The 27,839-nt window shown below is 42.9% G+C and overlaps 1 protein-coding gene and 1 pseudogene across 1 annotated transcript in view; both read left to right on the top strand.

Moving 5' to 3' along the window:
- The window catches only part of SLC45A4 (solute carrier family 45 member 4), an 86,998-nt gene extending 59,494 nt beyond the window's left edge, over positions 1–27,504 (top strand). Inside the window, exons 4-8 of the mRNA XM_073632303.1 lie at positions 4,046–4,225; positions 12,639–13,702; positions 15,245–15,344; positions 21,282–21,493; positions 26,020–27,504. Coding sequence (XP_073488404.1) covers positions 4,046–4,225; positions 12,639–13,702; positions 15,245–15,344; positions 21,282–21,493; positions 26,020–26,379 — 1,916 coding nt within the window. The 3' untranslated portion in view covers positions 26,380–27,504. The remainder of the gene's footprint in view (positions 1–4,045; positions 4,226–12,638; positions 13,703–15,244; positions 15,345–21,281; positions 21,494–26,019) is intronic.
- On the top strand, positions 15,373–15,495 carry LOC141146449 (U2 spliceosomal RNA; annotated as a pseudogene).
- Positions 27,505–27,839: the final 335 nt, after the last annotated feature.

The following is a 27,839-nucleotide window of genomic DNA, read 5'->3' on the forward strand; positions in this document are numbered from 1 at the left end:
AAAACGCCTTAAAAACGCCCCAGGGTGAAAGGGGTCTTACTCTGATACCCCTAACTAAAATCTAGTGGAACCAATTGCCTTCAGAAGTCACCTCATTGGTAAATAGAGTCCACCTGTGTGTCATTTAATCTCAGTATAAATACAGCTGTTCTGTGAAGCCCTCAGAGATTTGTTAGAGAACCTTAGTGAACAAACAGCATCATGAAGGCCAAGGAACACACAAGACAGGTCAGGGATAAAGTTGTGGAGAAGTTTAGAGCAGGGTTAGGTTATAAAAAAAAAAATCTCAAGCTTTGAACATCTCACGAAGCTCTGTTACAATCCATCATCCCAAAATTAAGAGTATGGCACAACTGCAAACCTACCAAGACATGGCCGTCCACCTAAACTGACTGGCCGGGCAAGGAGAGCATACCTCAGAGAAGCAGCCAAGAGGTCCATGGTAACTCTGGAGGAGCTGCAGAGATCCACAGCTCAGGTGGGAGAATCTGTCCACAGGACAACTATTAGTCGTGTTCTCCACAAATCTGACCTTTATGGAAGAGTGACAAGAAGAAAGACATTGTTGAAAGAAAACCATAAGAAGTCACATTTGCAGTTTGTGAGAAGCCATGTGGGGGACACAGCAAACATGTGGAAGAAGGTGCTCTGGTCAGATGAGACCAAAATTTAACTTTTTGACCGAAAAGCAAAACGCTATGTGTGGTGGAAAACTAACACTGCACATCGCCCTGAACACACCATCCCCACTGTGAAACATGGTGGTGGCGGCATCATGTTGTGGGGATGCTTTTCTTCAGCAGGGACAGGGAAGCTGGTCAGAGTTGATGGGAAGATGGATGGAGCCAAATACAAGGCAATCTTAGAAGAAAACCTGTTAGAGTCTGCAAAAGACTTGAGACTGGGGCGGAGGTTCACCTTCCAGCAGGACAACGACCCTAAACATACAGCCAGAGCTACAATGGAATGGTTTAGATCAAAGCATATTCATGTATTGGAATGGCCCAGTTAAAGTCCAGACCTAAATCTAATTGATAATCTGTGGCAAGACTTGAAAATTGCTGTTCACAGACGCTCTCCATCCAATCTGACAGAGCTTGAGATATTCTACAAAGAAGAAGAATGGGCAAAAATGTCCCTCTCTAGATGTACAAAGCTGGTAGAGACATCCCCAAAAAAGACTTGGAGCTGTAATTGCAGCGAAAGGGGGTTCTACAAAGTATTGACTCAGGGGGGCGCTATACAAAATGTACCCCCCACACTTTTCACATATTTGTAAAAAAAGTTCAAAACCATTTATCATTTTCCTTCCACTTCACCACTATGTGCCACTTTGTGTTGGTCTATCACATAAAATCCCAATAAAATCCATTTATGTTTTTGGTTGTAACATGACAAAATGTGGAAAACTTCAAAGGGTATGAATACTTTTTCAAGGCACTGTATAATCTATTGGAATTTTATTCCCTGCGAGGAACTACAAGTCCCATCATGTCCTGCAGTACCTGGATGGCGGGTGGCCCGCGCTGGCTTGCACGGTGTGCTCCGTGTCTTGCTGAGCACAGGAAGTTTTGCCAGCGCTTGGCATGAGAACTCTCTAGGAGCTCGTTCACAGGGAGACATTTCCTGTTGTGAGCCATTTTTCCTTTTAATGCATATCTCACAATACTTCCTGTTTCCAGTATTATTTCAAATATTATCTCCTTTCACATTCTCTGTTCTTCAATAAGACCTGAATCCAGCCTGGTGTGGGAAGAAATCTTTTTTTTTTTTTTTTTCCTCTAACAAATAACCGGCACGGTGTGACAGATCGACATCTCTTCCTGCTACTAGTGACACTCTGTACACACCGTATGGAGACACGCTAAGACACTGGTTGTAGTACCTGGGCGCTCACCTCAATCCAGACATGAATGTACTGCATGGAACCACATCATTTTTTTAAATACTTTTTTTATTGTCCCTTAACCAGTTCGCACCCATGACAATTCTGGCATTTCAGATAAAAATCTGTATTGTTTTGCTTTAAAATTCTTTGGCCTAGGGAAGCTAATCGCCCTATCTAGCCCAAACATTATATAGATATTTTTTAACAGAGATACTAGAGAATAAAATGGTGGTTGTTGCAATTTTTTTTTTATGTCACAGGGTATTTGCGCAGCGATTGTTCAAATGCATTTTTTTTTTTAAATACACTTTAATGAATTCTAATGCAAAAAAACACAATATATAGCCCATTTTTTGATACAGTATAAAAGAATGATGCCGAGTAAATAGATACCTAACATGTCACGCTTTAAAACTGCGCACGCTCATGGAATGGCACCAAACTACAGTAGTTAAACATCTCCATAGGCGGCAAATTTAATTTTTTTTATCCACCAGACTCACTCACCCAACATTGTCTCTCCCCTTGACTAGGCCCACTAACCCAACATTCTCTCCCCTCCACTAGCCCACTAACCCAACATTCTCTCCCCTCCACTAGCCCGCTAACCCAACATTCTCTCCCCTCCACTAGCCCACTAACCCAACATTCTCTCCCCTCCACTAGCCCGCTAACCCAACATTCTCTCCCCTCCACTAGCCCACTAACCCAACATTCTCTCCCCTCCATTAGCCCACTAACCCAACATTCTCTCCCCTCCACTAGCCCACTTACCCAACATTCTCTCCCCTCCACTAGCCCACTTACCCAACATTCTCTCCCCTCCACTAGCCCACTTACCCAACATTCTCTCCCCTCCACTAGCCCACTTACCCAACATTCTCTCCCCTCCACTAGCCCACTTACCCAACATTCTCTCCCCTCCACTAGCCCACTTACCCAACATTCTCTCCCCTCCACTAGCCCACTTACCCAACATTCTCTCCCCTCCACTAGCCCACTTACCCAATATTCTCTCCCCTCCACTAGCCCACTTACCCAACATTCTCTCCCCTCCACTAGCCCACTTACCCAACATTCTCTCCCCTCCACTAGCCCACTTACCCAACATTCTCTCCCCTCCACTAGGCCCACTCACCCAACATTGTCACTACCTCCCCCCCCCCCACTAGGTACACTCTCCCAATATTGGCTCTCTCCTCTGCTAGGCACACTCACCCAACATTACCTCTTCCATTCTCTGAACACACTCGCTAACGTTGCTTCTTACACCAGGCTCTCTCACCCAAGATTGTCTCCCCCCCTGCTAGGTCCACTCATCCAGCATTGTCTCTCCCCACTGCCAGGTCCACCTACCCAACTTTCTGTCCCCTCCACTAGGTCCACTCGCCCAACATTTTCTCTAATATACAAACAACAATAATGATGATGTTTACATAAACCAGCAGTGCATGTATATAATAGAATGAAAGCCCATAAAGTGACTCCAATATATAAAGTGACTTGCGAGATAAATCTCTCTGAACTAGTTGTCTGTGATAATCCACCACCAAAAGGAAAGAGGCTTACCAGACAAATTGAACCCAACTAGGCATCCGCCAGATGAGTCAACAAAGCTTGTGGTGTAACACACCCAGGGAAGAAAATCAGCATACACGGCTTCCGATGTAGACCAGGAGATCGGGCGGGGGTCCGTCACAATGTATAACATCAATGGGTATCCACCAAGGGAACAGTGACCAAAGATCAAGAACGGATCCTCCCAGTATTATATATGGTAAAAAGGGAAAAAAAAGGGTCACATAGTGTGATTCCATTTACATAAAAGGCATTTAATTGAAGAAAGTAAAATGGTCACTCACATTTGAGAAGGCATTAAAAGGCATGTAAGTAAAATCAAATATTGCAGTGGCATCAGCAGAGCCCGTCCCGACCGGTTTCGTCTCAATAAGACATCATCTTGCAAACAATATACAAGTCTTTTCTTCTTTCCCTTTCTCCCCCACTTCCCCCTTTATTTTCAGTCTCTACCCCTCTCCATTTATATAAAGATTTTCATAACAAGGACTGAATTGATGGACTTTTTTTATATCATGCATACCAAGTGACAGCGCCATTATCCCCTATGTTTTTACCTTGTACTCTTGTCTTCTGCAGGTTTGGCCATTGGGGATGTTCCTGATAAACAGCCTATCGGCATCGTTCTCACAGTGCTGGGTGTTGTGGTGTTAGACTTTTGTGCCGATGCCACCGAAGGGCCAATCCGCGCTTACCTGCTGGATGTGGCAGACAACGAAGAGCAGGACATGGCACTTAATATTCACGCCTTCTCAGCTGGTACGTACCTCACTCATTATAGGCTTCTTGGCATTGGACAAGGAGAACTTTTGTATAGCGAGACCGTGTAAAACATTATAATTGTGTGCATGGAGGTTTTTCCCATTAGCTTAAGGTGCAACTCCAATGAAAACATTTTGTCAGGCAAAAAAAACAAAGTGTCTGGTGTCACAGAGACACCTGTGGGAAGGTTGTGTAGTTATGTGGTGGGCTATAAAGCAAGAAATGTCCCAACTGATCATGTCATGATGAAGAGGTGTTTAGTGATAACACCAGTAATGTCTTTCCGTGCAGCCTGTGAGATAACAGATGTAAAACACAGATTAGCATGGCGGCTGTAGAGAGAGCTATCGATGGTGAGTGTAGCTGGATGCAGAGCTGTCTACATGGACACGCTTATTACCGCTGCTAGATCTTCATCCAGAGGAAGTGACAAGTTCTCACAAAATGCGTCATTGGTGTTATCAATAAATACTACTTCATCATGAAAAGCTTGGTCGGGACCATTTGTTCTTTCATGGTCCACCACATAACTACACTACCTTTCCATGGACGGCTCTGTGACACCAGACACTTTCAGGTTTCTTTCCAACAACATTGAATCCACATTGCCATCCTGATATCCCTCAGGTGGATCTAGGATTGAGCATTGAGCATTGAGTCTAAACATGCGTTTGCATCCACCATTATTAGTTGGTCACTTGGATCCTCAACAGACGGAACTCGTATTATCCTCATATTTCCATTTTTTAAATGATCTCTCCTCTTGTACCATAATAAATACTACACTAGAAGGGTTCTCCTGCCAACCTTCTTCTTTTTCCCTAGTGATTACTCCGTAAACCACATGATAGTGTCAAAACCTTTTTAATCTTTTACAAATAGTGTCAGGAAGGGTGAAATTGTGTGTTGAGTTTGTATTGCTGTCTGTGTCTCTGTTGGGGAGATAACAATCCATATTCCCATCGCGCAAGTTCCTGAGAATGAGCGCCAAGAAGTACCAAGTGCTGCAGTGACCACCAGCTGGATACTGGAGCATGCGCAATACAATGTACTTTAATTCGGCGTACACACGACCGGTCTTTCCGTCGGACCGAAGTCTGACGATCTTTCCGACGGACTTACACTGAAACTTGCCTACACACGATCACACCAAATTTCTTTCATTTAGAGCGAGATGACGTACGACGGGACTAGAAAAAGGAAGTTCAATAGCCAGTAGCCAATAGCTGCCCTTGTGTCGTTCTTGGCCGTTGGACTAGCATACAGATGAGCGGTTTTCCCCATAGGAACTGAGTCCGTCGGAAAGATTTGAAACTTGTTCTATTTCTAGGTCCGTCGGAATTTTCAAAAAAAAAAAAAGGTCCGATGAAGCCCACACAGGATCGGAATGTCCGACGGAATGGTTCCGTTGGACCTTTTCTGCCAGAAACTCTGGTCGTGTGTACTCGACATTACTGGTTCCCGACTGGCTCACGCAGATATACTGTGGCAGAATGGCTCCCGTGGGCGAAATCCCGTATAGGTAGGTCCTTCCCTTTCTCGGACACCAGAGGACGCGCCCGCTGCACGGCGAGGGACCCAATGCGTGTTGACGGCCGACACAATCACCGCCGGCCACACGCGATCGCATGCACGAGCGCCAGCACGGGGATTTGTCCCTGTGCTGTTCGGGAAGAGAAAACATGTAGTTTGTTCCTACTAAGTAGGAAAAACGATAGGTCTCCTCTCCTAGTCACTCCCATCCCCACATAGTTAGAACACACTGAGGGAACACAGATTTACCCCTTGATCGCCCCCTAGTGTTTAACCCCTTCCCTGCCAGTGACATTTATACAGTAATCAGTGCATTTTTATAGCATTGATCGCTGTATAAATGCCACTGGTCCCAAAAAAGTGTCAGAAGTGTTCGATCTGTCTGTCGCAATGTCGCAGTACCACTAAAAATTGCAGATCGCCGCCATTACTAGTAAAATAATAAAAATGCAATAAATCTTTTGCATAGTTTGTAGACGCAATAACTTTTGTGCCAACCAATCAATTTACGCTTATTGCGATTTGTTTTTTTACCAGAAATATGTAGAAGAATACATATTGGCCTAAACTGATGAAATTTTTTTTTTATAAAAAATTTTGGGGATATTTATTATAGCAAAAAGTAAAAAATATTTTAATTTTTTTAAAATTGTCTCTATTTTTTGTTTATAGCGCAAAAAACAAAACAAAAACAAAACACAGAGGTGATCAAATACTACCAAAAGAAAGCTCTATTTGTGGGAAAAAAAAGGACGCAAATTTTGTTTGGGTACAGCATCGCACGACCACGCAATTGTCAGTTAAAACGATGCAGTGCCAAATTGTAAAAGGTGCTCTGGTCAGGAAGGGGGTAAAATCTTTTTGGGGGCGGAAGTGGTTAAAGCCTAGTACACACGATCAGAAAAATCGTATACAAAAAATACCGCTTTTGAAGCGATCGTACGATAATCTGATGATTGCTACACAGCTTTCGAGAGCCGATCAGGACAGGTCGTGCGAAATTATCTGATTGGACAAGCACGAAAATTTTTCTCGTATGATACCAGATCATACAATTTTTTTCGTTCAATCGGTACAACTTTCCTCCAAAAATACAATTCAAATACGATCCAACACATGACATCGCTTCTGAATTTTTATTCGGTCGTATGAGAATATTCGTAACTTTAGTAGCCTTCAATTTCAATATAAAATTAACATGCAAAAAAAAAACCCGGATGATCATTCGTCCAATAATCTCATCGCGTGTAACGGGCTTAAGTCCCAGAGAACCTTGAGTTGAATTCTGCAGCAGTCTATGGGGACAGGTTCTCTTAAAAGAAGTTAAAGTCATACAAGTGGCTCCGGGGTCTGAACATGCAAATTCAGATTTAGATAAACATTCTGGTGTTCTCGCTGCAGTATCATTTCCTCTTGGCAGAAGCGACTGTTTATATGTCATGTCTGCGACACTTCTTCTTCTAATGTCTTTTTGGCAGCACATTTTTGCAGACCTGCTCTGTGATTTATCATATGCACCTGCTGCATCGCCTCTTCCCTTTCCCTATAGTAGCCTTGTGTCTGCACCAATATCTGAACCAATGTCCCCCATCAAAGCACACCTGCCTAAGAGAAATACAGTACAAATAAAAAAAAAAAAACATATCTTTTTTAATAGATGGAAAGATGAAAAATGACTGAAGGTCCGCTTTAAATACATGATTTTTGACCTGGTATTAACCCCTGTACAGCAGGGTCAAAGGGTGAGAGGGAGAAGCAGCACAAAGAGCTAGCCCATGTGCTACCACGGAGAACAGTCAGGAGAAGAGAGCAGAGTATCATGGGGATGCCCTCATCACTGTACCACTTACCTTTGAACTGTTCCTTTACTCGCTGGGGTGGGGCCAGGGTGGGTTCAGAGGCAGTGGGTTAAATAACACTGGTCATTAGACTGAGGGCATCTAGTGGCAGAACAGTCCTGCAAGGGGCAGCTCTGAATTTAAAGTAAATATTGCAACTATTGCTGCTTTATTTTATGTGGTTACTTTTGGCTGGAGTTCTGCTTTAAGGACTTGGGCACACAGTTCTATATCCTGTAGATGGGGGGGGGGCTGTAGGCAGAAACTACAATAGTGTCGCAGAGAATAGCAAATCTTTATGCATCAGCGAATCCCTGAATATCTGACTCATCCATCTCTTTTTTGGGGGGAAAAATAAATAAAAGCAAAAACCCTTGCTTGAGGACAGGAAAAACTGCGGTGTGTGTATATTTATATTGTATCTTATGCACTGGATATATTTTACATACAAAGGCAAAGCTAGCATTTATATACTAGGGAGATGGCGAAGGTATTGAATTTATTCTTCTCCTCAATCTTCACGAGTGAATCGGGGGGCTTCAGTAACCAAAACTGCAGTGTTTATCCTCAGGACACATCACAGGAAGCACCTCCATGGTTAACAGAGAACAGAATTAAAATTAGACTTGGGAAACTTAACATTAATAAATCACCGGGAACAGATGGCTTGCATCCGAGGGTACTTGGGGAACTCAGTCAAGTGATTGCCAGACCGTTGTTCATAATTTTTACTGACAGTCTACTGACTGGAATGGTACCAGCTGATTGGAGAAAAGCCAATGTAGCACCAATATTTAAAAAGGGCCCAAAATACATCCCTGGGAATTACAGACCAGTTAGCCTAACATCAATAGTATGTAAACTCTTGGAGGGGATGATAAGGGACTATATACAAGATTTTAGTAATAAGAACAGTATCATTAGCAGTAATCAGCATGGATTCATGAAGAATCGTTCTTGCCAAACCAATCTATTAACTTTCTATGAGGAGGTGAGTTGCCATCTAGATAAAGGAAGGCCTGTAGATGTGGTGTATCTGGATTTTGCAAAAGCATTTGACACAGTTCCTCATAAACCTTTACTATGGACCATAGGGTGAGTACATGGATTGAAAACTGGCTACAAGGGCGATTTCAGAGGGTGGTGATAAATGGGGAGTACTCTGAATGGTCAGGGGTGGGTAGTGGGGTCCCCCAGGGTTTTGTGCTGGGACCAATCCTATTTAATTTGTTCATAAATGACCTAAGCAGGGCAATAACTTCTCCGCAGGATGTGGAAACCTTGCAAGAAGATTTGAACAAATTAATGGGGTGGGCAACTACATGGCAAATGAGTTTTCAATGTAGAAAAATGTAAAATAATGCATTTGGGTGGCAAAAATATGAATGCAATCTATACACTGGGGGAGAACCTCTGGGGGAATCTAGGATGGAAAAGGACCTGGGGGTCCTAGTAGATGATAGGCTCAGCAATGGCATGCAATGCCAAGCTGCTGCTAACAAAGCAAACAGAATATTGGCATTAAAAAGGGGATCAACTCCAGAGATAAAATGATAATTCTCCCGCTCTATAAGACTCTGGTCCGGCCACACCTGGCGTATGCTGTCCAGTTCTGGGCACCAGTCCTCAGGAAGGATGTACTGGAAATGGAGCGAGTACAAAGAAGGGCAACAAACCTAATAAAGATTCTGGAGGATATTCGTTATGAGGAAAGGTTGCGAGCACTGAACTTATTCTCTCTGGAGAAGAGACGCTTGAGAGAGGATATGATTTCAATATACAAATACCGTACTGGTGACCCCACAATAGGGATAAAACTTTTCCGCGGAAGGGAGTTTAATAAGACTCGTGACCACTCATGAAATTAGAAGAAAAGAGGTTTAACCTTAAACTACGTAGAGGGTTCTTTACTGTAAGAGCAGCAAGGATGTGGAATTCCCTTCCACAGGGGGTGGTCTCAGCGGGGAGCATCAATAGTTTCAAGAAACTATTAGATAAGCACCTGAATGACCACAACATACAGGGATATACAATGTAATACTGACACGTAATCACACACATAGGTTGGACTTGATGGACTTGTGTCTTTTTTCAACCTCACCTACTATGTAACTATGTAACACTTCTAAATTATTAAAGGCTAATAACATTTCTCTATGCATTATTCTTCTGAGCCTGTAGGTATGAATGGTTGAAGTGCAATTTCCGTCATAACTGGCCATTCACCATTGCCCTTTATAAATCGTACTTAGGCTGTAAGATAATTAACATTTTCAGCAATGTAAAGCATGCCTGGTTTACAGCTTGTAAGCTTCATAAATTATTTCTTATGATCTAAAAATATTCAACAAAAGTCGTGCTGTGCAGTGTGGAAACTATACTCGTGAAAAATGTAAAAGTGAAACGTTAATTTTGGATAGAGTGGAAGAACGGAGTAGACCGGGGTCAGGAGCATTTTCCACATTAGCTCCAATTTCTGCACCTTCATACTTCAGATCACCCCAATTCCTGTCCCTTCATACCTCAGATCACCCCAATTCCTGCACCTTTATACCTTAGATCACCCCAATTCCTGTACCTTCATACCTCAGATCACCCCAATTCATGTCCCTTTATACCTCAGATCACCCCAATTCCTGTCCCTTTATACCTCAGATCACCCCAATTCCTGTCCCTTCATACCTCAGATCACCCCAATTCCTGCACCTTTATACCTTAGATCACCCCAATTCCTGTACCTTCATACCTCAGATCACCCTAATTCCTGTCCCTTCATACCTCGATTGCTGCAATATCTGCACCTTTAAGCCTCAGATCACCCCAATATCTGCACCTTCACACCTCAGATCAGTCCCAATTCCTGCACCTTCACACCTCGGATCACCCCAATTCCTGCACCTTCACACCTCAGATCACCCCAATTCCTGCACACTTACACCTCAGATTATCCCCGATTCCTGCACAATTACACCTCAGACCACCCCTAATTTCTGCACTTTCATACCTGAGATCATCCCCGATTCCTGCACCTTCTCATCTCAAATCGGCCCCAATTCCTGCACACTTACGCCTCAGATCACCCCAATTCCTGCTCCTTCACACCTCAGATCTTCCCAATTCCTGCACCTTCACACCTCAGATCACCCCAACTCCTGCTCCTTCACACCTCAGGTCACTCCAATTGCTGCACCTTCATACCTCAGATCGCCCCAAGTCCTGTACTTTCCCACCACAGATCACCCCCAATTTCTTCACCTTTATATCTCATATCGTCCCCACTTCCCACACCTCCACATTTGCAATCACCTCAATTCCTGCATCTTCACACCTCAGATCAGCCCCAATCTCTGCACCTTCACACCTCAAATCACCCCATTTGCTACACCTTCACACTTCAGATCAGCGCCAATTGCTGCACCTTCACACCTCAGATCGCACCAATTGCTGCACCATCACACCTTGGATCAGCATCAATTCATGCACCTTCATAAATGCAAGGGTTTTATGTTCATTCCTGCTGCAACTGGCAGTTCCACTAGATGAAGAAAGAGGGTATGCGGATGGTCTTTTTCACATAACGGCAGCAGGTGGGCCTATGCTGGTAGGTCCGTGATTTTGGGCAGACCTCCCTAAAACAAGGGAGTTGTCAACTACAGCTTATGACAAAGGCTGTATTTGTAGGGAGCAGGGGCCCCACCAGTCTTCCCGCTGGCCAGTCCCAGCCTGCGAACATGACACATGATAAAATTCTGGATGCCACTGAAAATGACACAATGTACTTGCCCTTACACATGTGCCTTACTGTAGGTTGCCTGTCCCTGGGCTAGAACCTATGTTGGATTTCATGAATGAATTTTCCCCATTAGGCAGGATTTTCCCACGCTTTCTGCCTAGGTGGTCACCAAGACTGCAAGTGAAAAGAAATGTCTTCCAGCTGAGTCACATTCAGCAGTTAGAGCCACTTTAAAATCATAACCTCTGTCAGGCTTTTTACTGTCTGTTTCCACGTAGTGACATTTTTCTCACTAAAGAAAGAGACAGAAAGAGGGGATTCTGGACTGTAAGGTGCCAAATAGTACAAGAACTAATAAGTATAAAAATGATTATGCCCCGTACACACGATCGCACATTCCGACAACAAAATCCATGTTTTTTTTCCCGACGGATGTTGGCTCAAACTTGTCTTGCATACACACGGTCACACAAATCTTGTCGGAAATTCCGAACGTCAAGAACGCGGTGACGTACAACGCGTAAGACGAGCGGAGAAAAAGAAAGTTCAATAGCCAGTGCGGCTCTTCTGCTTGATTCCGAGCATGCGTGGCACTTTGTGCGTCGGAATTGTGTACACACGTTTGGAATTTACGACAACAGATTTTGTTGTCGGAAAATTTGAGATCCAGATCTCAAATATTGTGTGACAGAAATTCCGATGGAAAATGTCGGATGGAGCCTACACACAGTCGGAATTTCCGACAACAAGCTCCCATCGAACATTTTCCGTTGGAAAATCCGACTGTGTGTACAGGGCATTACAAACCTCTATTAATTGTTAACCATTAAAAAGCTCTACAGTTTATTGTATAGAACATAGAAAACCTTACATAAAGACATCCCCATATAGCATTGTATGCTATATCTTAACGACAAACACTGTTCATTTAATACATTAAAAGAGAAACCCCAACGCATTTCAACTTGTATCTTCTTCAGGGGGATTTTTCACTAGAGAAACAGGAAATGAAAATCTCCCCAAATGAAGGAACATCCCTCCTTTGACCATTATCACGTAAACAAGTGTCAATGGTAGTTGTAACATTTTGCATCCCTCTTGCATTCCCCCTCTGTGACAATGGTCACCAGGAAAAGTAGCAAGGGTAGGTCCCCCCAGCGGGACACAGACCACCAGAAAACCTAACCCCTGTCCTAAATCTATCTAAAATTTAATAAAAAATAAAAAAAGTTTAGACTGTGGTACCTTAAGAGTCATTAGTTTTGTAGTTTATTGTTTCTATTTTATTTTATTTTTTTACTCCTAGGTCTTGGTGGAGCAATTGGCTATATGCTTGGTGGGCTGGACTGGACTCAAACGTTCCTTGGAACTATGTTTAAATCTCAGCAGCAAGTCCTTTTCTTTTTCGCAGCCATTATATTCACGGTGTCCGTTGGCCTCCACCTTTTCAGTATTGAGGAAGAACAGTACAGCCCCCAACAGGACCGCCTAGAGGACGAAGTGGACACCATGTCAAGCGGAAGATTAAACAGCACGCTCGCCCCAATGTCTCGGTTAAACGTCATTAATGAAGAGGAACCCTACACAAACTTTCATGATGAAGTGCAGTCAGAACATGATCTCAACCTCGACTTCCTTGAGGTGGATATCGTAAGAAGTAAAAGTGATTCGGTCTTGCATATGGCGGAAGCCACATTGGATTATGAATCCGAGTTTCTTCATTACATTGAACCCTCCATTTTCCAAGATTGTTCATACCCCAACACCCCGCGCAGCACCAGCCAGGAGCTTATGCAGTCCAAATTTAACCGTCTTTCGGCGTTCCTCAGGGAGAACGAACGAGAAGAGGAGATGTTGCTTGATAATCACATTAATGAAGCCAAAGTTCCGAACGGCGGTGACGCACTACAGAGTGAGAACATGAACGGGCACACCAGAATCGGCATGAAACAGTCCTGCACCGCGAGCTCCATGCGCCGGAGAAGGCACATGTTCTATCGTCAGCCTTCGTACACCTTCTCGTATTATGGCAAGGTAGGATCCCACAAGTACCGCTTCAGGAGAGCCAACGCCATCTTGCTTATAAAATCCTCGCGCAGCATGAACGACATTTACGACATGCAGAAGAGGCAGCGTCAGAAACAGAGGCACAGAAATCAGAGCGGAGCCACCAACTCCAGCGGTGACACCGAGAGTGAGGAAGGAGAGACTGAGACAACTGTCAGGCTGCTCTGGCTGTCCATGCTGAAGATGCCGAAAGAGCTGATGCGTCTTTGCGTTTGTCACTTGCTAACCTGGTTTTCTATTATTGCTGAAGCTGTGTTCTATACAGATTTCATGGGTCAGGTCATCTTTGAAGGTGACCCCAAGGTAAGTGCAGTATGATACAGGAGAGCTTTACCCCTTTATGACCTTTGCCTTATTGATGCCTAGTCCAAATTTAGTGCTTTCAATATGCACCAGTTGATTTGGTAATAACGCTCACTAATTTGCCCACCTTTATCATTTTTTTTTTTTTTTCAACAAAGTTTTTATTGATTGAATAATCAATTGATTGACAGAATAATATAATAGAACATAACATTGTAGTGGTCGAACATTCACATTAATAAATCATTGGAAATGTATCACAATTTACATCTGAACAATAATTTTTAGTAAAATATTGATAAATTTTAAAACAAAACGGGAACATTTAATTTATGCATATAATTGTATCAACGAGATGTTATGATCTTTGTATAATTAGTTCATACCACCTTTATCATTTTTACATTTTTTGAGCATGTATAAGGTTTTTATTTGGTACAATGTTTTATTTAATACCCTGCTTCGATTTTTTTTTTTTACTATAGAGTGACAAAAAAATTCACCATTGTGTCCATTTTTTTTTTTTAAAGCAGAGCTCCAGATTTATAAAAAATATATAAATTACCCAGCAGTGGAAAAAAAACAGTACTTGCTCTCTGCACTTACATAAAACTATTGATGTAGCTCAATGAAAACAGAAAACATACAATCAACACATAAAAATAAAGTCCATATAGTCCACAAACATAAAGTGAATCCACCACCAATATGATATGAATTCTTAGGGGTTGATTTAGTAGAACTGGAGAGTGCAAAATCTGATGCAGCTCTGCAAAGCCACCAATCAGCTTCCAGGTTTTATTGTCAAAGCTTAAAGCGGAGCTCCACCCAGAAATGGAACTTCCGTTGATCGGATTCCATCCCCCCTCCGGTGTCACATTTTGGCACCTTTCAGGGGGGAGCAGATACCTGTCAAATCCAGGTATTTGCTCCCACTTTCTGCGAAAGAGCGCCGCACACTGTGCGGCGAACTACGCAACTGCACAGAGCAGGTAAGTATAACATGTTTGTTATTTTAATAGAAAATAAAAACTATCTTCCCTATCTGCAGGCAACACATAAGCAAGTGCCTTGGCTTTTGGTCACATGACTATTCCCGGATGGAGCCTGTAGTAGCGTCTGCTTCTCACAACATTTCAACCCTTCTGTTTTTCTTTATTTTATGTACCCCAGAAAGGCTGTTATCACCACATTTCAAGATAACGGTCAAGTACACTAGTAATTTTTTTATCGTTGCTCTGAGCATTTTTTATAGCAGGGTATTTATACTGGTGCCTTTGATGCTTTATTCTGAGTATCTTTAGTGTATGGTCTGACTGGTTCTGCTCAGCCTTTCTTCCACTATCCTACTACCTGGCCAGGGCACTCAATGCAAATACACAGCCTGAACTCCATCCAGTTTGTTGGAAAGCCCACCATACACTATTAGCCGATTGATGAGCCTTCGGGTGAACGGAGTTTGGGGTTCTTATGCAGGATATCATAATTATCATTCTCAGTTGTGTTAATGAACTGACTTGACACTGATTGTTCTTCCTCTAGGCTCTCACCAACTCTACGGAACTCCATAACTACAACACCGGTGTGCAGATGGGCTGCTGGGGACTGGTGATATACGCTGCTACTGCTGCCGTCTGCTCAGGTAACTGGCTCTGCTCTACTTTGCTTCTATTGCTTCTCAGCCTTTTAGCTAAGATCAAGTGTAGTATCTGTTCTTATCAGTGATCCAGTGGAGGCGCTGTGCTACTATCCTGACCTGACCAAGGTTGGGGTGTTGGCTATGCAAATCTGCTGGACTGATGGGGACCTGGAAGGATAGTATCGGCAGGAACGGAAACCGGAGCGCCTAAATGCAATTGGGGGCTGGTAGTAAGTTCTTCTCGAAAAAGCTGGAAGGGTCCATTACTTCCTGGTTTGAGCGGTCTACCTTGTCTGGCCATGGGCTGGGAAGGCAGATGATCCGTGATGTCTGTGCCCCCTGGGAGTGGTCACCCTAGGGGAGCTCTTAGTAACACTTGGGTGTGGGACCCCACGGTGTGAAAAGAACTCACGGTCACCAAAGTTTTTTCTGCACTATGCCTTTTAAGGCCTGGCCTTTTGGCTAAGTCTGGGGGCAATTTTTGTTTACCTGTCCTCAGGGCCTAGGCCAATGCACAATTTGGGCGCGGCCACTTTTTTATTTTTACTATTTATTTATCTCCCACGTTTGTCACTTTTACTTTTGTGTGTTTTTCACTGGATGAAGGATGTGAGTCCTCGGGCTTACCCTTACGTCTAGGGGGAGAATGTGTGGCCTTCTGGTTCCTTTCTCCCCTGCCTCTGGGGGGTCTTTCTTTGGGAGAGCTCCCCTGACTTAGTATTCGGGGATGGCTTTGGCTGTCCTAGAAGAACGGTGGTCTGTCAGGCCTTCTGGCTAGGCAAACTATGTTGAACCTATTTCTCCGTTAGGAGCCTTGTGCCCCGGGGGTCAGGGTACGAGTCCTACTCCTTCGGGGGGTGGACAAAAGCACAGCCTTAAGTGCACTTTTTTGTGTGTTTTCACAAGCACGTTTTTTTTTGTACACTTATGTTTTTTTTCTTTATAGAATTTTTGCACCACCGCAGATCTAAAAATAAAACTGGCTCTGCTCTACTGATGTCTGACAGCTTCTATTCTGAGAATACGTTTTAATTATGTAATCCATCTGTGAGGCTTCCATCCAAGCCCATATTGTACCATGTCTAGCTATTGAAGTGTACCTGCCTGCGTCGGTGTGCGCCTTATCAGTTCCCAGGGGTTCAGTGTGACATCAGAATTGAATCGACCGATAGCGTAAGCTCCTGGTTTGGCAATGTAGCAGCCATAAACAGTTTTTGTATTTGTATGAAAGGGTATCAAATGCGTTTTAAATAAAGATTTACACTACTCATTTATATCATTAATAATATTATTATTATACAGGATTTATATAGCACCCACAGTGCTTTTCAATATAAAGGGAGACAGTACAGTTGCAATACAATTTAAGACAAAATGATTAAGAGTTTGACCCTGCTCATCAGAGCTTACAATCTAAAGAGGGTGTGGGGGGCAAGTGATGCAAAAGGATAATAACTGTTAGGGGTGAGCTGGAGAGCAGGTACCAACAGCTGCTTGGAGTTTCTTTTCTCTGGAACATAGTGTAATAATTTTGACCACCATTGATCTGAGTTAGTGAGCTTGTGAAGTTTCTCCCAATGGCAGTATGCACACATTTATCCTGAGCTCCTGCATTGAAGATTACATGACTTTACACGTCATGAGTAGCGGTCATGCTATCAAGACCAGTCTATTTGAATGAGCCTTGACATTTATTGTGAAGAACACCTGCTTTGGTCCAGTTCATATAAAATGTTTTACATTTTTCATCATTGTAAGCCCTGAAGAAGGAGGTGTGATGAGCCTCCAACTGGCATTGGCCATCCATGCGATATTTATTATGATCAATAAAGACTTACTGGAATTGAAGCAACCTTGTGGCGCTATCATTTTTCTACCTAATGCTGACATTCTGAAGACATCTGTAGTCCAGTGTTTCTTAACCTTTTATCAGTCAAGGCACCCTTTAAAATCATGGACAGTCTCAAGGCCCCCTTTAAAATTATGGGCAGTCTCAAGGCCCCCTTTAAAATTATGGACAGTCTCAAAGCACCCCATTCTAAAATGTAAAAAACGATTCTATTAGTTTTACATAATGAGGCACCATTGACACACAAAGGACACCCAACATTAGAGGTGATTTATTCTTACAAAACAAATATACCTTTGCACACTAGTACCGACTAGTATTCCAGTGTTTCTCCTCTCCCTCAGTTTCTCACCATCACTCAGCTAATGTGACCCCCGTGTTGACAGAGAGGGTCAAACAAGAATGCTATGCAGGCGATCAACAACCTTTTTATCATCACTGATGACATCACTGGTTGTTAGGATGTCAGTTCCTGGAAGATTGTAATGGTGCACAATGAAAACCTGTGGCTTTTTGTAACTAAAAGGCAGGCTTGATCCATCCGTTGACTTGTATACAGTTTTGGGCATTTTTTAGGCATTTTACCAAGGCCCCCCTGAAGAAACCTCAAGACACCCCATGGTGCCTGGGCGCCCTGGTTGAAAAAGGCTGCTCTAGTCCCATCAGCTTCTATAGATCTGCCTTTTTCTCAAATAACTAAGAACACCTTCTCATATTGTGGACAGGAAGTGATAGGAAACATCTAATATTTTAATAGCCATGCCAATATGGAAGTCCTACGTGATAACAACAGCTTCTATGAGTTACTCTCTAGTGTCCTTGAAAAGTAGTGTAATAATATTCACCACCTCTGATCATATTTGATGAGTTTGAAGTTTTTACCAATGTCTTAATGGGACACAAAGATAAACAGAAAGGCATTCTAACCATTCCCTACTCTATCCAAACTTAAAAAAAAAAGAAAAGTTTTTGGCTATATGCACACTTTAAACTTCAATTATACACACACCACTAAATGAGTGCCCACGTCCCTAAGTGTAGATATTTGCAGCACACCATGAATCTTCATGTTAAGTCCAAATGATTTTTTATTGAAGTATGATCACATCACAAACAAGAGAGTGCAACATTTCAGAATCACGCAGGTCCCCTTCATGTGATACAGAAGGAGAACAGGAATTTGCATACTAGAATTGGCATGAAACCATCCCGAACTGCGAGCTCCATGCATTAGAGAAAACACAGGTATCACATGCCTGATGAAGGGGTCCTGCGTGTCTCCAAAACATTGCACTCTTGTTTGTGATGTGATCACACTTGAAAAATGAATGAAAAAAACGTTTGGACCTAACTTGAAGATCCATGGTGTGCTGGCAAATATCTACACTGCATGATCCAGTCTCCAGCTGATGGTTTCTGCAGCACCCAGCATCCGAGAGCCTCTTCCAGGAATGCGTGTGATAGGGACACGGATAACCATCCATATTCCTAAGTGAAGGCTTCTCCATACAGCTCCATGCAGGCTTTTCACAAGAAAGAAACAATATGAAAGCAAACCGATGAGAATTCTTTTATCTCATTCCACTGTAAAGGTCAGATTTGGAAGGTGTGGCAAAACTTTTAAAAGGCTTAATCAGTTTGTAAAAGCAACAGGCACACTTGAGAGGAGCAATCCTAAACTGGCATTACTCATTAACACTAGAGAACACTTGGAAAGTGACAATGTATTTGTCCACAGGTACAATCATTGCTTCCCTCATTCAACCCTACTAGTTATAATGAGGTTGCTAAACTTTTTTCTAATGCCCACCTAACGACCAGCCCTCTGGATCCTGCTCCCTCGCAAATGCTACGCTCACCCTCTGTTTCTATTATACACTCTCTAACTCGCATTTTCAATCTCTCCCTCTATTCTGGCATCTTCCCCAACTCTCAAAAACATGCGCTAGTCACCCCTATCCTAAAAAGCCCTCACTGGACCCCACCAATCTTAACAAACTACACCCCATCTCCTTACTCTCCTTCTCCCCCAAACTCCTGGAAAGACTGGTCTACAACCGACTGAGCGACCATCTGACTATGAGCAAACTTCTTGATCCCCTTCAGTCCGGATTTTGCCCTCAACACTCCACGGAAACTGTTCTCCTTAAACTCACCAACGACCTACTAACGGCTAAAACCAATGGACACTATTCTGTACTACTTCTCCTGGACCTCTCAACTCCCTTTGATACAGTGGACCACCCCGTCCTCCTCAAAAAAAACTCCACTCGTTTGGTCTCCGTGACTGTACTCTTCGATGGTTCTCATCCGACCTATCCCATCGCTCCTTCAGTGTCACCTACAACTTTACTTCCTCCTCTCCTCTTCCTTTCTCCGTCAGGGGTCCCCAAGGTTCTGTTCTTGGACCTTTCCTTTTCTCAACCTACACCTCCTCCCTGGGTCAGTTGATAGCCTCCCATGGCTTTCAATATCATCTCTACGCGGACGACACCCAAATCTGTCTCCTTACGCATCACCAACTTATTAACAGATATATCAGACTGGATGTCACATCACTTCCTTAAACTCAGTCTATCCAAAATTGAGCTCATGATATTTCCTCCCACGCATGCCACTTCCCCTATCCACCTGTCCCCCCATGCCAAGGTCCTAGGTGTTATCCCGGACTCTGAAGTCTCCTTTCGGCCCCAACATCCAATCGCTGTCTAAAGCTTGCCGCCTCAACCTCCGCAACATCTCCAAGGTACACCCTTCCTAACCAATGTCCCTACAAAGCTTCTAATCCTCTCCCTGGTCATCTTTTGCCTCGACTAATGCAACTCCCTACTTGTTGGCTTACCTCTAAATAGGCTATCCCCCCTTCAGTCCATCATGAATGCTGCTGCCAGGCTCTTCCACCTTACAAACTGCTCGGCGTCTGCTACCCCTTTCTGCCAATCCCTTCATTGGCTGCCACTCAACCAACAAATTAAATTCTAGGTACTAACAGTAACTTACAAAGCCATCCACAACTTGGCCCCCAACTACATCTCTAACCTGGTCTCAACATACCAACCAAATCATCATCTTTGCTCCTCCCAAGACCTCCTGCTCCCTTGTCACCTCATCCCATGCTCGCCTCCAGGACTTCTCTAGAGCCTCTCCCATCCTCTGGAATTCCTCTACACCAATCTGCCGGACTTTCACCTAATTTGTCCACTTTCAGATGATCCCTAAAAACTCATCTCTTCAGGGAAGCCTATCTGGCCCCCCACCTAACAACTGTACATTTATTTTCTCCATCAGCACATCCCTACAGTTATTACCTCTTGTATCTCTTGACCCTTCCTCTTAGATTGTAATTTTAAAGGAAATTACAATACCTATAATTTAAAAGTTACTAGTAATTACTAATAGTTAAGTTATTATTAGTTAACTATTATTTCAGATTTCTGAATTTTCGAATTTACAAATTTACGAATTCACTAATTTACTAATGTACGAATGTACATTCGTAAATTGCGAATGTACGAATGCCCGAATTTACGAATGTCCAATTTTATCGAATTTACGAATATTCGGAAAAAATTTGTTAAACAAATTTTCGTTAATTCGGATATTCCCGAATTAACGAATTTGTCGAAATTCGTTAAAAAACGAATTAGGAGCGAAACGAATTGCACATGCCTAATAATAATACATTTGCATGCCCACCGTACCAGTTATACTTGCCTTACCAGTACTCCATCATCAACAATCATTCCTGCGTCGCATCTTGTGATGGTAACCAACGCCTCCAGGCATGGGGGAGCTTGTGATATGACCCAATATATGGTTGGGGTCTAGCAGCCAATTGCTAGGCCTGAGCATTGACCGGAAGAGTGATGTTACCGCTCCCTATAGTGAAGGAAGGAGCTAAGAGGAAGTGCTGGTAAAGTGAATATAACTAGTGCAGGGGACCTTTAGAAAAACACTGTCACTTAGTCAGGCAGTGTCTCTTTGAACCAGCTTCAGATACACGTTCCAGTATGTGTACAAGCCACACGGCACTGCCACGGTGCCTCTGCAAGTATGATTCCTGACACGCTGTTTATCTGTGTTCTTTGCAGCCTTGTTACAGAAGTACCTGGATAACTATGACCTCAGCATCAGAATCATCTACATCCTTGGAACGCTTGGCTTCACCATTGGCACAACAGTGATGTTCATCTTCCCCAATGTCTACGTCTCTATGATTATGATCAGCACCATGGGGATAGTGTCGATGAGTATTTCATACTGCCCGTATGCCCTGCTGGGACAGTACCACGAAATGAAAGAGGTAAGTGGCATTTCTCAGTTCCTTAGTAAAGTTTTGAAAGGATGGCAAACCCCATACCAGCTTGTATAGTCCTTTAGAAGATTGAATAGTGAGGAAAAATAGACTTTAACAGCACGTATACAAAAATAGAAACATTTTTAATAGTTCACATAAATTCCAGACGTATACAGTACACATTTATAATAAAAAACAATTAATACATAGAGAAAGACCCATTGATTGACCCATGGAGAATACCACTTGTATACTTCCTGTGGGGCTATACTGTTTGTATCAAAAAAGCCCACACTGAGATACGGCATTAACTGTAGGGTTTTCAAAGGTCCTTGGTGAGTTAAAATTTGCTCAACATGTTTCGCGTCTACGGTTGTCGCTTCTTCAGGAGCTTCTCTATTTCTAGTTAGAGGAATAGACTTCCATTAGAATAAGATATTGATACTAGATTGTACAGTCATTGTGATACATACACATATATACGTGACCATATACACGAAAATATATATATATATAAGAACTCACCACGACTGGTGCTAGAGAAGATTTCAACGCTCCTGTATAGTCCTTTAAAACATTTTTATTCATTTTGTAACAGCCAACGCATTTTGGGAGCTCAGTACTCTCCCTTCATCAGGGCTAAAAACAAAATAATGTAGGCACCTGGATTGGCTGAGCCTCCTGAAACACATTGGCCGTTACAAAATGAATACAATTTTTTTTTTTTAAAAGGACTATACAAACTGGTGTGGTGTTCCCATCCTCTGGGGGTTCAGCAAGACCCCACAGTTGCTGGTGAGCAGCCTCTAGGATTGTACACCGCCCATTGCATTATAACGCATCTCCATATGATTCAGCACTCCTACATTACAAAGATCGGTTCATTAATAAGGGATGGAATTTTAGCATTTAAAAGACCAAAAACGATGACCCTAACATAAAAAATACTTGTGTTTTCTCCCAGTTGGAGATGTTTAAATTACAATTTCAGTAGGAATGTGTACAAAAACACATGGAAATGTTTGGGTTCAAAACACTTGGATCTTCTGTTGATGCATTTTAGCATTCAGAGAATGTCGTACTGTTATGACAATCCACTCCAGTGCTGGCCATGTGATTTGGCGATCTCCCTCCTCCTTAGTCCCAGTCTTTCTGTTTGAACTGTGAATGAAGAAGGAAAAACAAGGATTATATGACAGTTCCTAATGCAGTTTGCCCAGATAAAGCAAAGTAAAGTAAAAATGCATACAGGTCACAGATACAGTAGTTTAGACTTTAGACTAGGAAAAGCAGTTAGGCGATTGCATAATCAAGGAATATAAATTTATAGGAAAACTTGCTTATGCAATTATTTAACTGAAATTTTCTTTACATTAACCACTTAAGCCCCAGAAGGTTTTACCCCCTTAATGACAAGGCCATTTTTTGTCATATGGCACTGCGTTACTTTAACTGATAATTGCGTGGTTGTGCGAAGCTGTACTCAAATAAAATTGATGTCCTTTTTTGCCACAAATATAGCTTTTTTTTGGTGGTATTTGATCACCTCTGCGGTTTTTATTTTTTTGCGCTATAACCAAAAATAAGACCGCCAATTTTGAATTTCTGCTATTAAAAGCATCCAATAAAAAAAATGTAAAAAATCAAATGTATTCATCAATTTAGGCCAATATGTATTCTGCTACATATTTTTGGTAAGAAAAACCCCAATAAGCGTATATTGACTGTTTTGCGCAAAAGTGTATAGCGTCTACAATCTGCGGGATAGATTTATGGGCTTTTAATTTTTTTTATTGTTTTTACTAGTAATGGCGTCGACCGGCAATTCTTAGTGGGACGGCGACATTGCAGCGGACAAATCTGACACTAATGCCGTGTACACACGGGCGGCAGCAAAGGTCCGACGGTCTTTCCGATGGACTTTCGACGGACTTCTGACAGACTTTCTAACGAACGGACTTGCCTACACATGATCACACCAAAGTCCGACGGATTTGTACGTGAAAGATCTTTGTCGGAAAGATTTGAAACATGTTACAAATCTAAAGTCTGTCAGATTTTCGACAGAAAAAGTCAGCTGAAGGTCCGATGAAGCCCACACACGGTCGGATTGCCCGCTGGACTCGGTCCGTCAGACCAGTCCGGTCGAAAAGTCCGCTCGTGTGTACACGGGTTAAGTGACATTTTTTGGGGACCAGAGACACCAATACAGTGATCCGTGCTAAAAAAAAAAAAAAGTACTGTCACTGTATAAATGACTCTGGCAGGGAATGAGTTAACATCAGGGGTGATCAAAAGGTTAAGTGTGTTCCTAGGGAGTGCTTTCTAACTGTGGGGAGAAGGCTGTGACTGGAGGAAAACAGAGATCGGTGTTTCTGCCTAGCAGAAACGCAAGATCTCCATATTCCACCCTCACAGAACGCCGGTCTGCCTTGTTTACAAAGGCAGACCGGCGTTCTGCCTCTCCTGTGAAAAATCCGGCGGCCATTGGACCCGCTGATTGGCTCCCGCTGTGCCCAATCACAGCGGAAGCGGACCAACGGCGGCCCCCCAGACCTCAAGCACAAAATCACGTACAGGTACGTGATTTTGCGCAGCCGGGCCACCCTGCTGCAGTATATATGCGGTAGGCGGTCCAGAAGTGGTTAAAGTGGATCTTCACTGCATCTGAACACCACAAACAACAAACAAAAAAACGTTTTAATTCATTTTTAATATATAAAGCAAACGCCCCCATCCATGCATGTCTCTATACTTTATTTTGTTGAGAAATCACTTTGAAAAACACCCCCCCCTAGCATTTCTAGCCGCGAGCCATCTTGAGTGAGAGCAAGTGATTCATGTAGCATTTACTTCATGGAGTCCATCTGCCTTTAGCCCAGACATGCATGCAGGAGAGTTTGCGTAGCTGAGAAAACCCCACTTCCTGTCCTTCCCTCCTGAAGACTCCTGGGATGTATTACATCATTTGCCTAGGAAGTAACTGAAAAAAATGTGAAAAAAAAAAGTTTAAAACAAGTAAATATTATATACTTTCTTATCTATTTACTATGCTAGCAGCTTGAGGATTAAAAATAATCAATGTTGATTGGGAGAGTGATGTTCCACTTTAAGGAAAACTTGAATTGTGGAATCTGTGCCCAAAAAAGGCAGGCAGAGGACAAAGGACTAGTCACCAGTATTGTCTGTGGTCTGATCTTTTCACCATTACTGATGGACCATGCCTTCTTACATGCAGTGTGGAGGCAGCCATCTTGGTAGAGCAGCAGGGCTTTGCTTCCTCAGGATCTGGTGGGGAACTATTCACCAACCAGCAGGTGAAGTATAGAAAGCACAGAAATGAATTTGGCAGAAGCAGGGAGATCCTTGCACTGCAGGTACTAAGGTACAGAGTCCTTTCCAGCAAGCAGCACAGTAATGAGATCACCAAATCTCTCTCCAAATCTGGCGAGACTATCAGAGGCAGCATTTCCATAAGTGATCTCACTCTGCAGATACTGTATACAGCTATGAAATTTTAAGGCACATGAGTGCCTAGGCACAATGTGCGGCTATTTTTCAAGAGGGATTTAAGGTGGTTTCTAGATGTTCCTAAAAGCAGATCTTTATTTTTTGAGTTCAGGTCTACTTTAAATATAACTAAAGGCAAAACTTTTTTTTGTTTTGGATAGAGTGGAGAGGGATTAGAGCAGATGTCAGTTTTTATTGCTGTCTGTGCCCCCGTTAGGAAGATTTATCCTCTTTATGTGTCCTTTTTATCATTTATCAAGTGAAAGTAAAAGAAAATCCCAAATTTTGGGTTTTCCCCAAAAAAGTAATAGAGGGGAAATATTACAGTGGGGACACTAGTTTTTAAGAGCTGGCAGTCCCCAAGGAACTCCCTCAATTTGCAGGGATTTCCTCTCACTTCCTGCTTGGCTATGAGACAGGAAGTGAAAGGAAATCTCCACAATGGGACACAGATGGTGCAAAAAAATCTCACAGGGGTCCCTTATGGCGCGTACACACGGTCGGACTTTTCAGCTACAAAAGTCCGACAGACTTTCGACGGACTTTTGGCGGACTTTCAACGGACTTTCTAACGACCGGACTTGCCTACACACGATCACACCAAAGTCTGACGTATTCGTACGTGATGACGTACACCGGACTAAAATAAGGAAGTTGATAGCCAGTAGCCAATAGCTGCCCTAGCATCGGTTTTTGTCCGTCGGACTAGCATACACACGAGCGGATTTCTGGGTCCGGCGGAGTTACGACGTAAAGATTTGAAGCATGATCCAAATCAAAAGTCCGTCAGATTTGCGACGGGAAAAGTCTGCTGAAGGTCCGGTGAAGCCCACACACGGTCGGATTGTTCGCCGGATTTGGTCCGTCGGCGTCCGTCAGACAAGTCCGGTCGAAAAGTCCGGCCGTGTGTACGTGGCATTACTCTATCCAAATTAGGGAAAAAAGTTTGCCTATAGTTCTACTTTAGGACTGTAGATTCAATTTTAAATTGCTTACCAGTTCTTCAATCTGTTTGTCTGCAGTACATCCACCACAGCCCTGGGAACTCGAAGAGAGGCTTTGGCATAGACTGCGCCATCTTGTCCTGCCAAGTTTACATCTCCCAGATTTTGGTGGCCTCAGCTTTGGGAGCCGTGGTTGATGTTGTGGGTTCGGTCCGAGTAATTCCTCTGGTGGCCTCCGTAGGCTCCTTCTTAGGATTTCTCACAGCTACATTCTTAGTAATATACCCAGACCTCGCAGAAGAGAACAAGGAGGAGCCAAAACGTCCAGCAAACGGAGCCATCGCTAATGGGGTGGATCCAGAAAAACCACTTGTGTTGCAGCTCTCTCCGAAAGGATCTACAGTTCCTCCAGAAGCGGAGAGCGAGTCGGCAGTCTGAGCAGGTGATGTGTTCAACCCGCAACATTCCTGCCCGCACAGACACCTCTGTAGCGGCAATTTAATCAGGTGCACATCTGGACTGGAAACCAATCGCAATACCATGCCTCGCTATTCTCCTATGTTGCCAGGGGAGGGGCATTTCCAGTTTCTAAGTGAAAATTAAAAAAATAAAAAAGGAAATTAAATGGAAGCTCCTTTAATTTGCCCTTTCTAGAATCTTTTGATTAGATGATGCTTTTTCTGCATGATCCTTAAAACCTAATGCTATATGAAGTTTAGCCAGTTACATCTAAGTTTGAAGTTTTTGTAATGACACTGCTATAAACCTTTTTCTACTGTTTCACTTGTCGAAAAGTATGCAGTTGCTGTGTTAATGAAACATTAAAAAGTGCATACAGGGATGGCCACAGTTTGGGCTGGGCTAGTATTCCAGAGAAAGCATTTATGTGGCTCAGAGCTGCCAATGTGAGAACGATCGTGGGAGTCTCATCTTCCAATCTACTGTTTGAATACAGGCTATAATGCCTGCTAAGAAGAGTTCTACAATATTGCTGACCCTTCCTGGCCCAGCCCAACACAAATGGCTTCCGCTTGCCAAGGTAACAGTTGCACTTTAAAAAGCCTTGCTGGGTGGTTCTCAAGCTTGGTAATGCCAAACTTCTTGGCAACTCTTTTGAGGTGGTTAAAAGTATAGTTTTTTTTTTTTTCTCTTTTGTTTTTACAAACTGCTATAATTTATTTCATAGACCAGAATATTGTGGGCTCATTCAATGCGAGTAAAGAGATCATTCACAAAAAAAAGTTTGTAAGTTGGATTTATATCCGAGTGGGAGACTGAGGACAGGTGGCTTTAGAGCCATTGAAATTAGGCCAGAGGTTGCGAACCATCACCTTAGACTAGTGTTCCCCAAACCATGGATCATGTACTACTGGCAATAACACATCTTCTATGTGGGTTGTAGGGTTTTTTTTTATTGTTTTTTTTTTTTCAAGGCTATCCTATAGGAGTGTTTACTTACTCTGGAGGTGGCCAACAGCAGACACTAAGTAGGTGTAACCTCATGTTTATAAGAGTGCTTCTGAAGAGGGCAGTGTTCTGTTTGGACACTGACTCTTTAGGTGGGTGAAAAGGTGGAAGCTTTTAAATTGGTGCTCCAAGCAATGTAAAATTCCTTATTTGAAATCCATGCTGGCCGGCTGTACTAAATTGGTACCATTTTGGTAATGGTGGTGATCTGCCTCCTTGCTTAAAGGTACTCAGCTTGAGTTTTTGTATATATGTCATACCAACCGAGTTTGCAGTTGTGTCTTCTACTGCTTTCTTTTATATTCAGTACAGGTCGCTGCTACAAACCCCTCTTTGACTCTCAGAATCCATTAAATTGTGGAAATATATCCATGTTGCATACCTGTGACATAGTGCTGTATTTTATATTTGTGCAATACACTATTGGAGGT

This window comes from Aquarana catesbeiana, linkage group LG05 (genome assembly GCF_042186555.1).
Source record: "Aquarana catesbeiana isolate 2022-GZ linkage group LG05, ASM4218655v1, whole genome shotgun sequence".
In the NCBI taxonomy this organism is placed as follows: domain Eukaryota; kingdom Metazoa; phylum Chordata; class Amphibia; order Anura; family Ranidae; genus Aquarana; species Aquarana catesbeiana.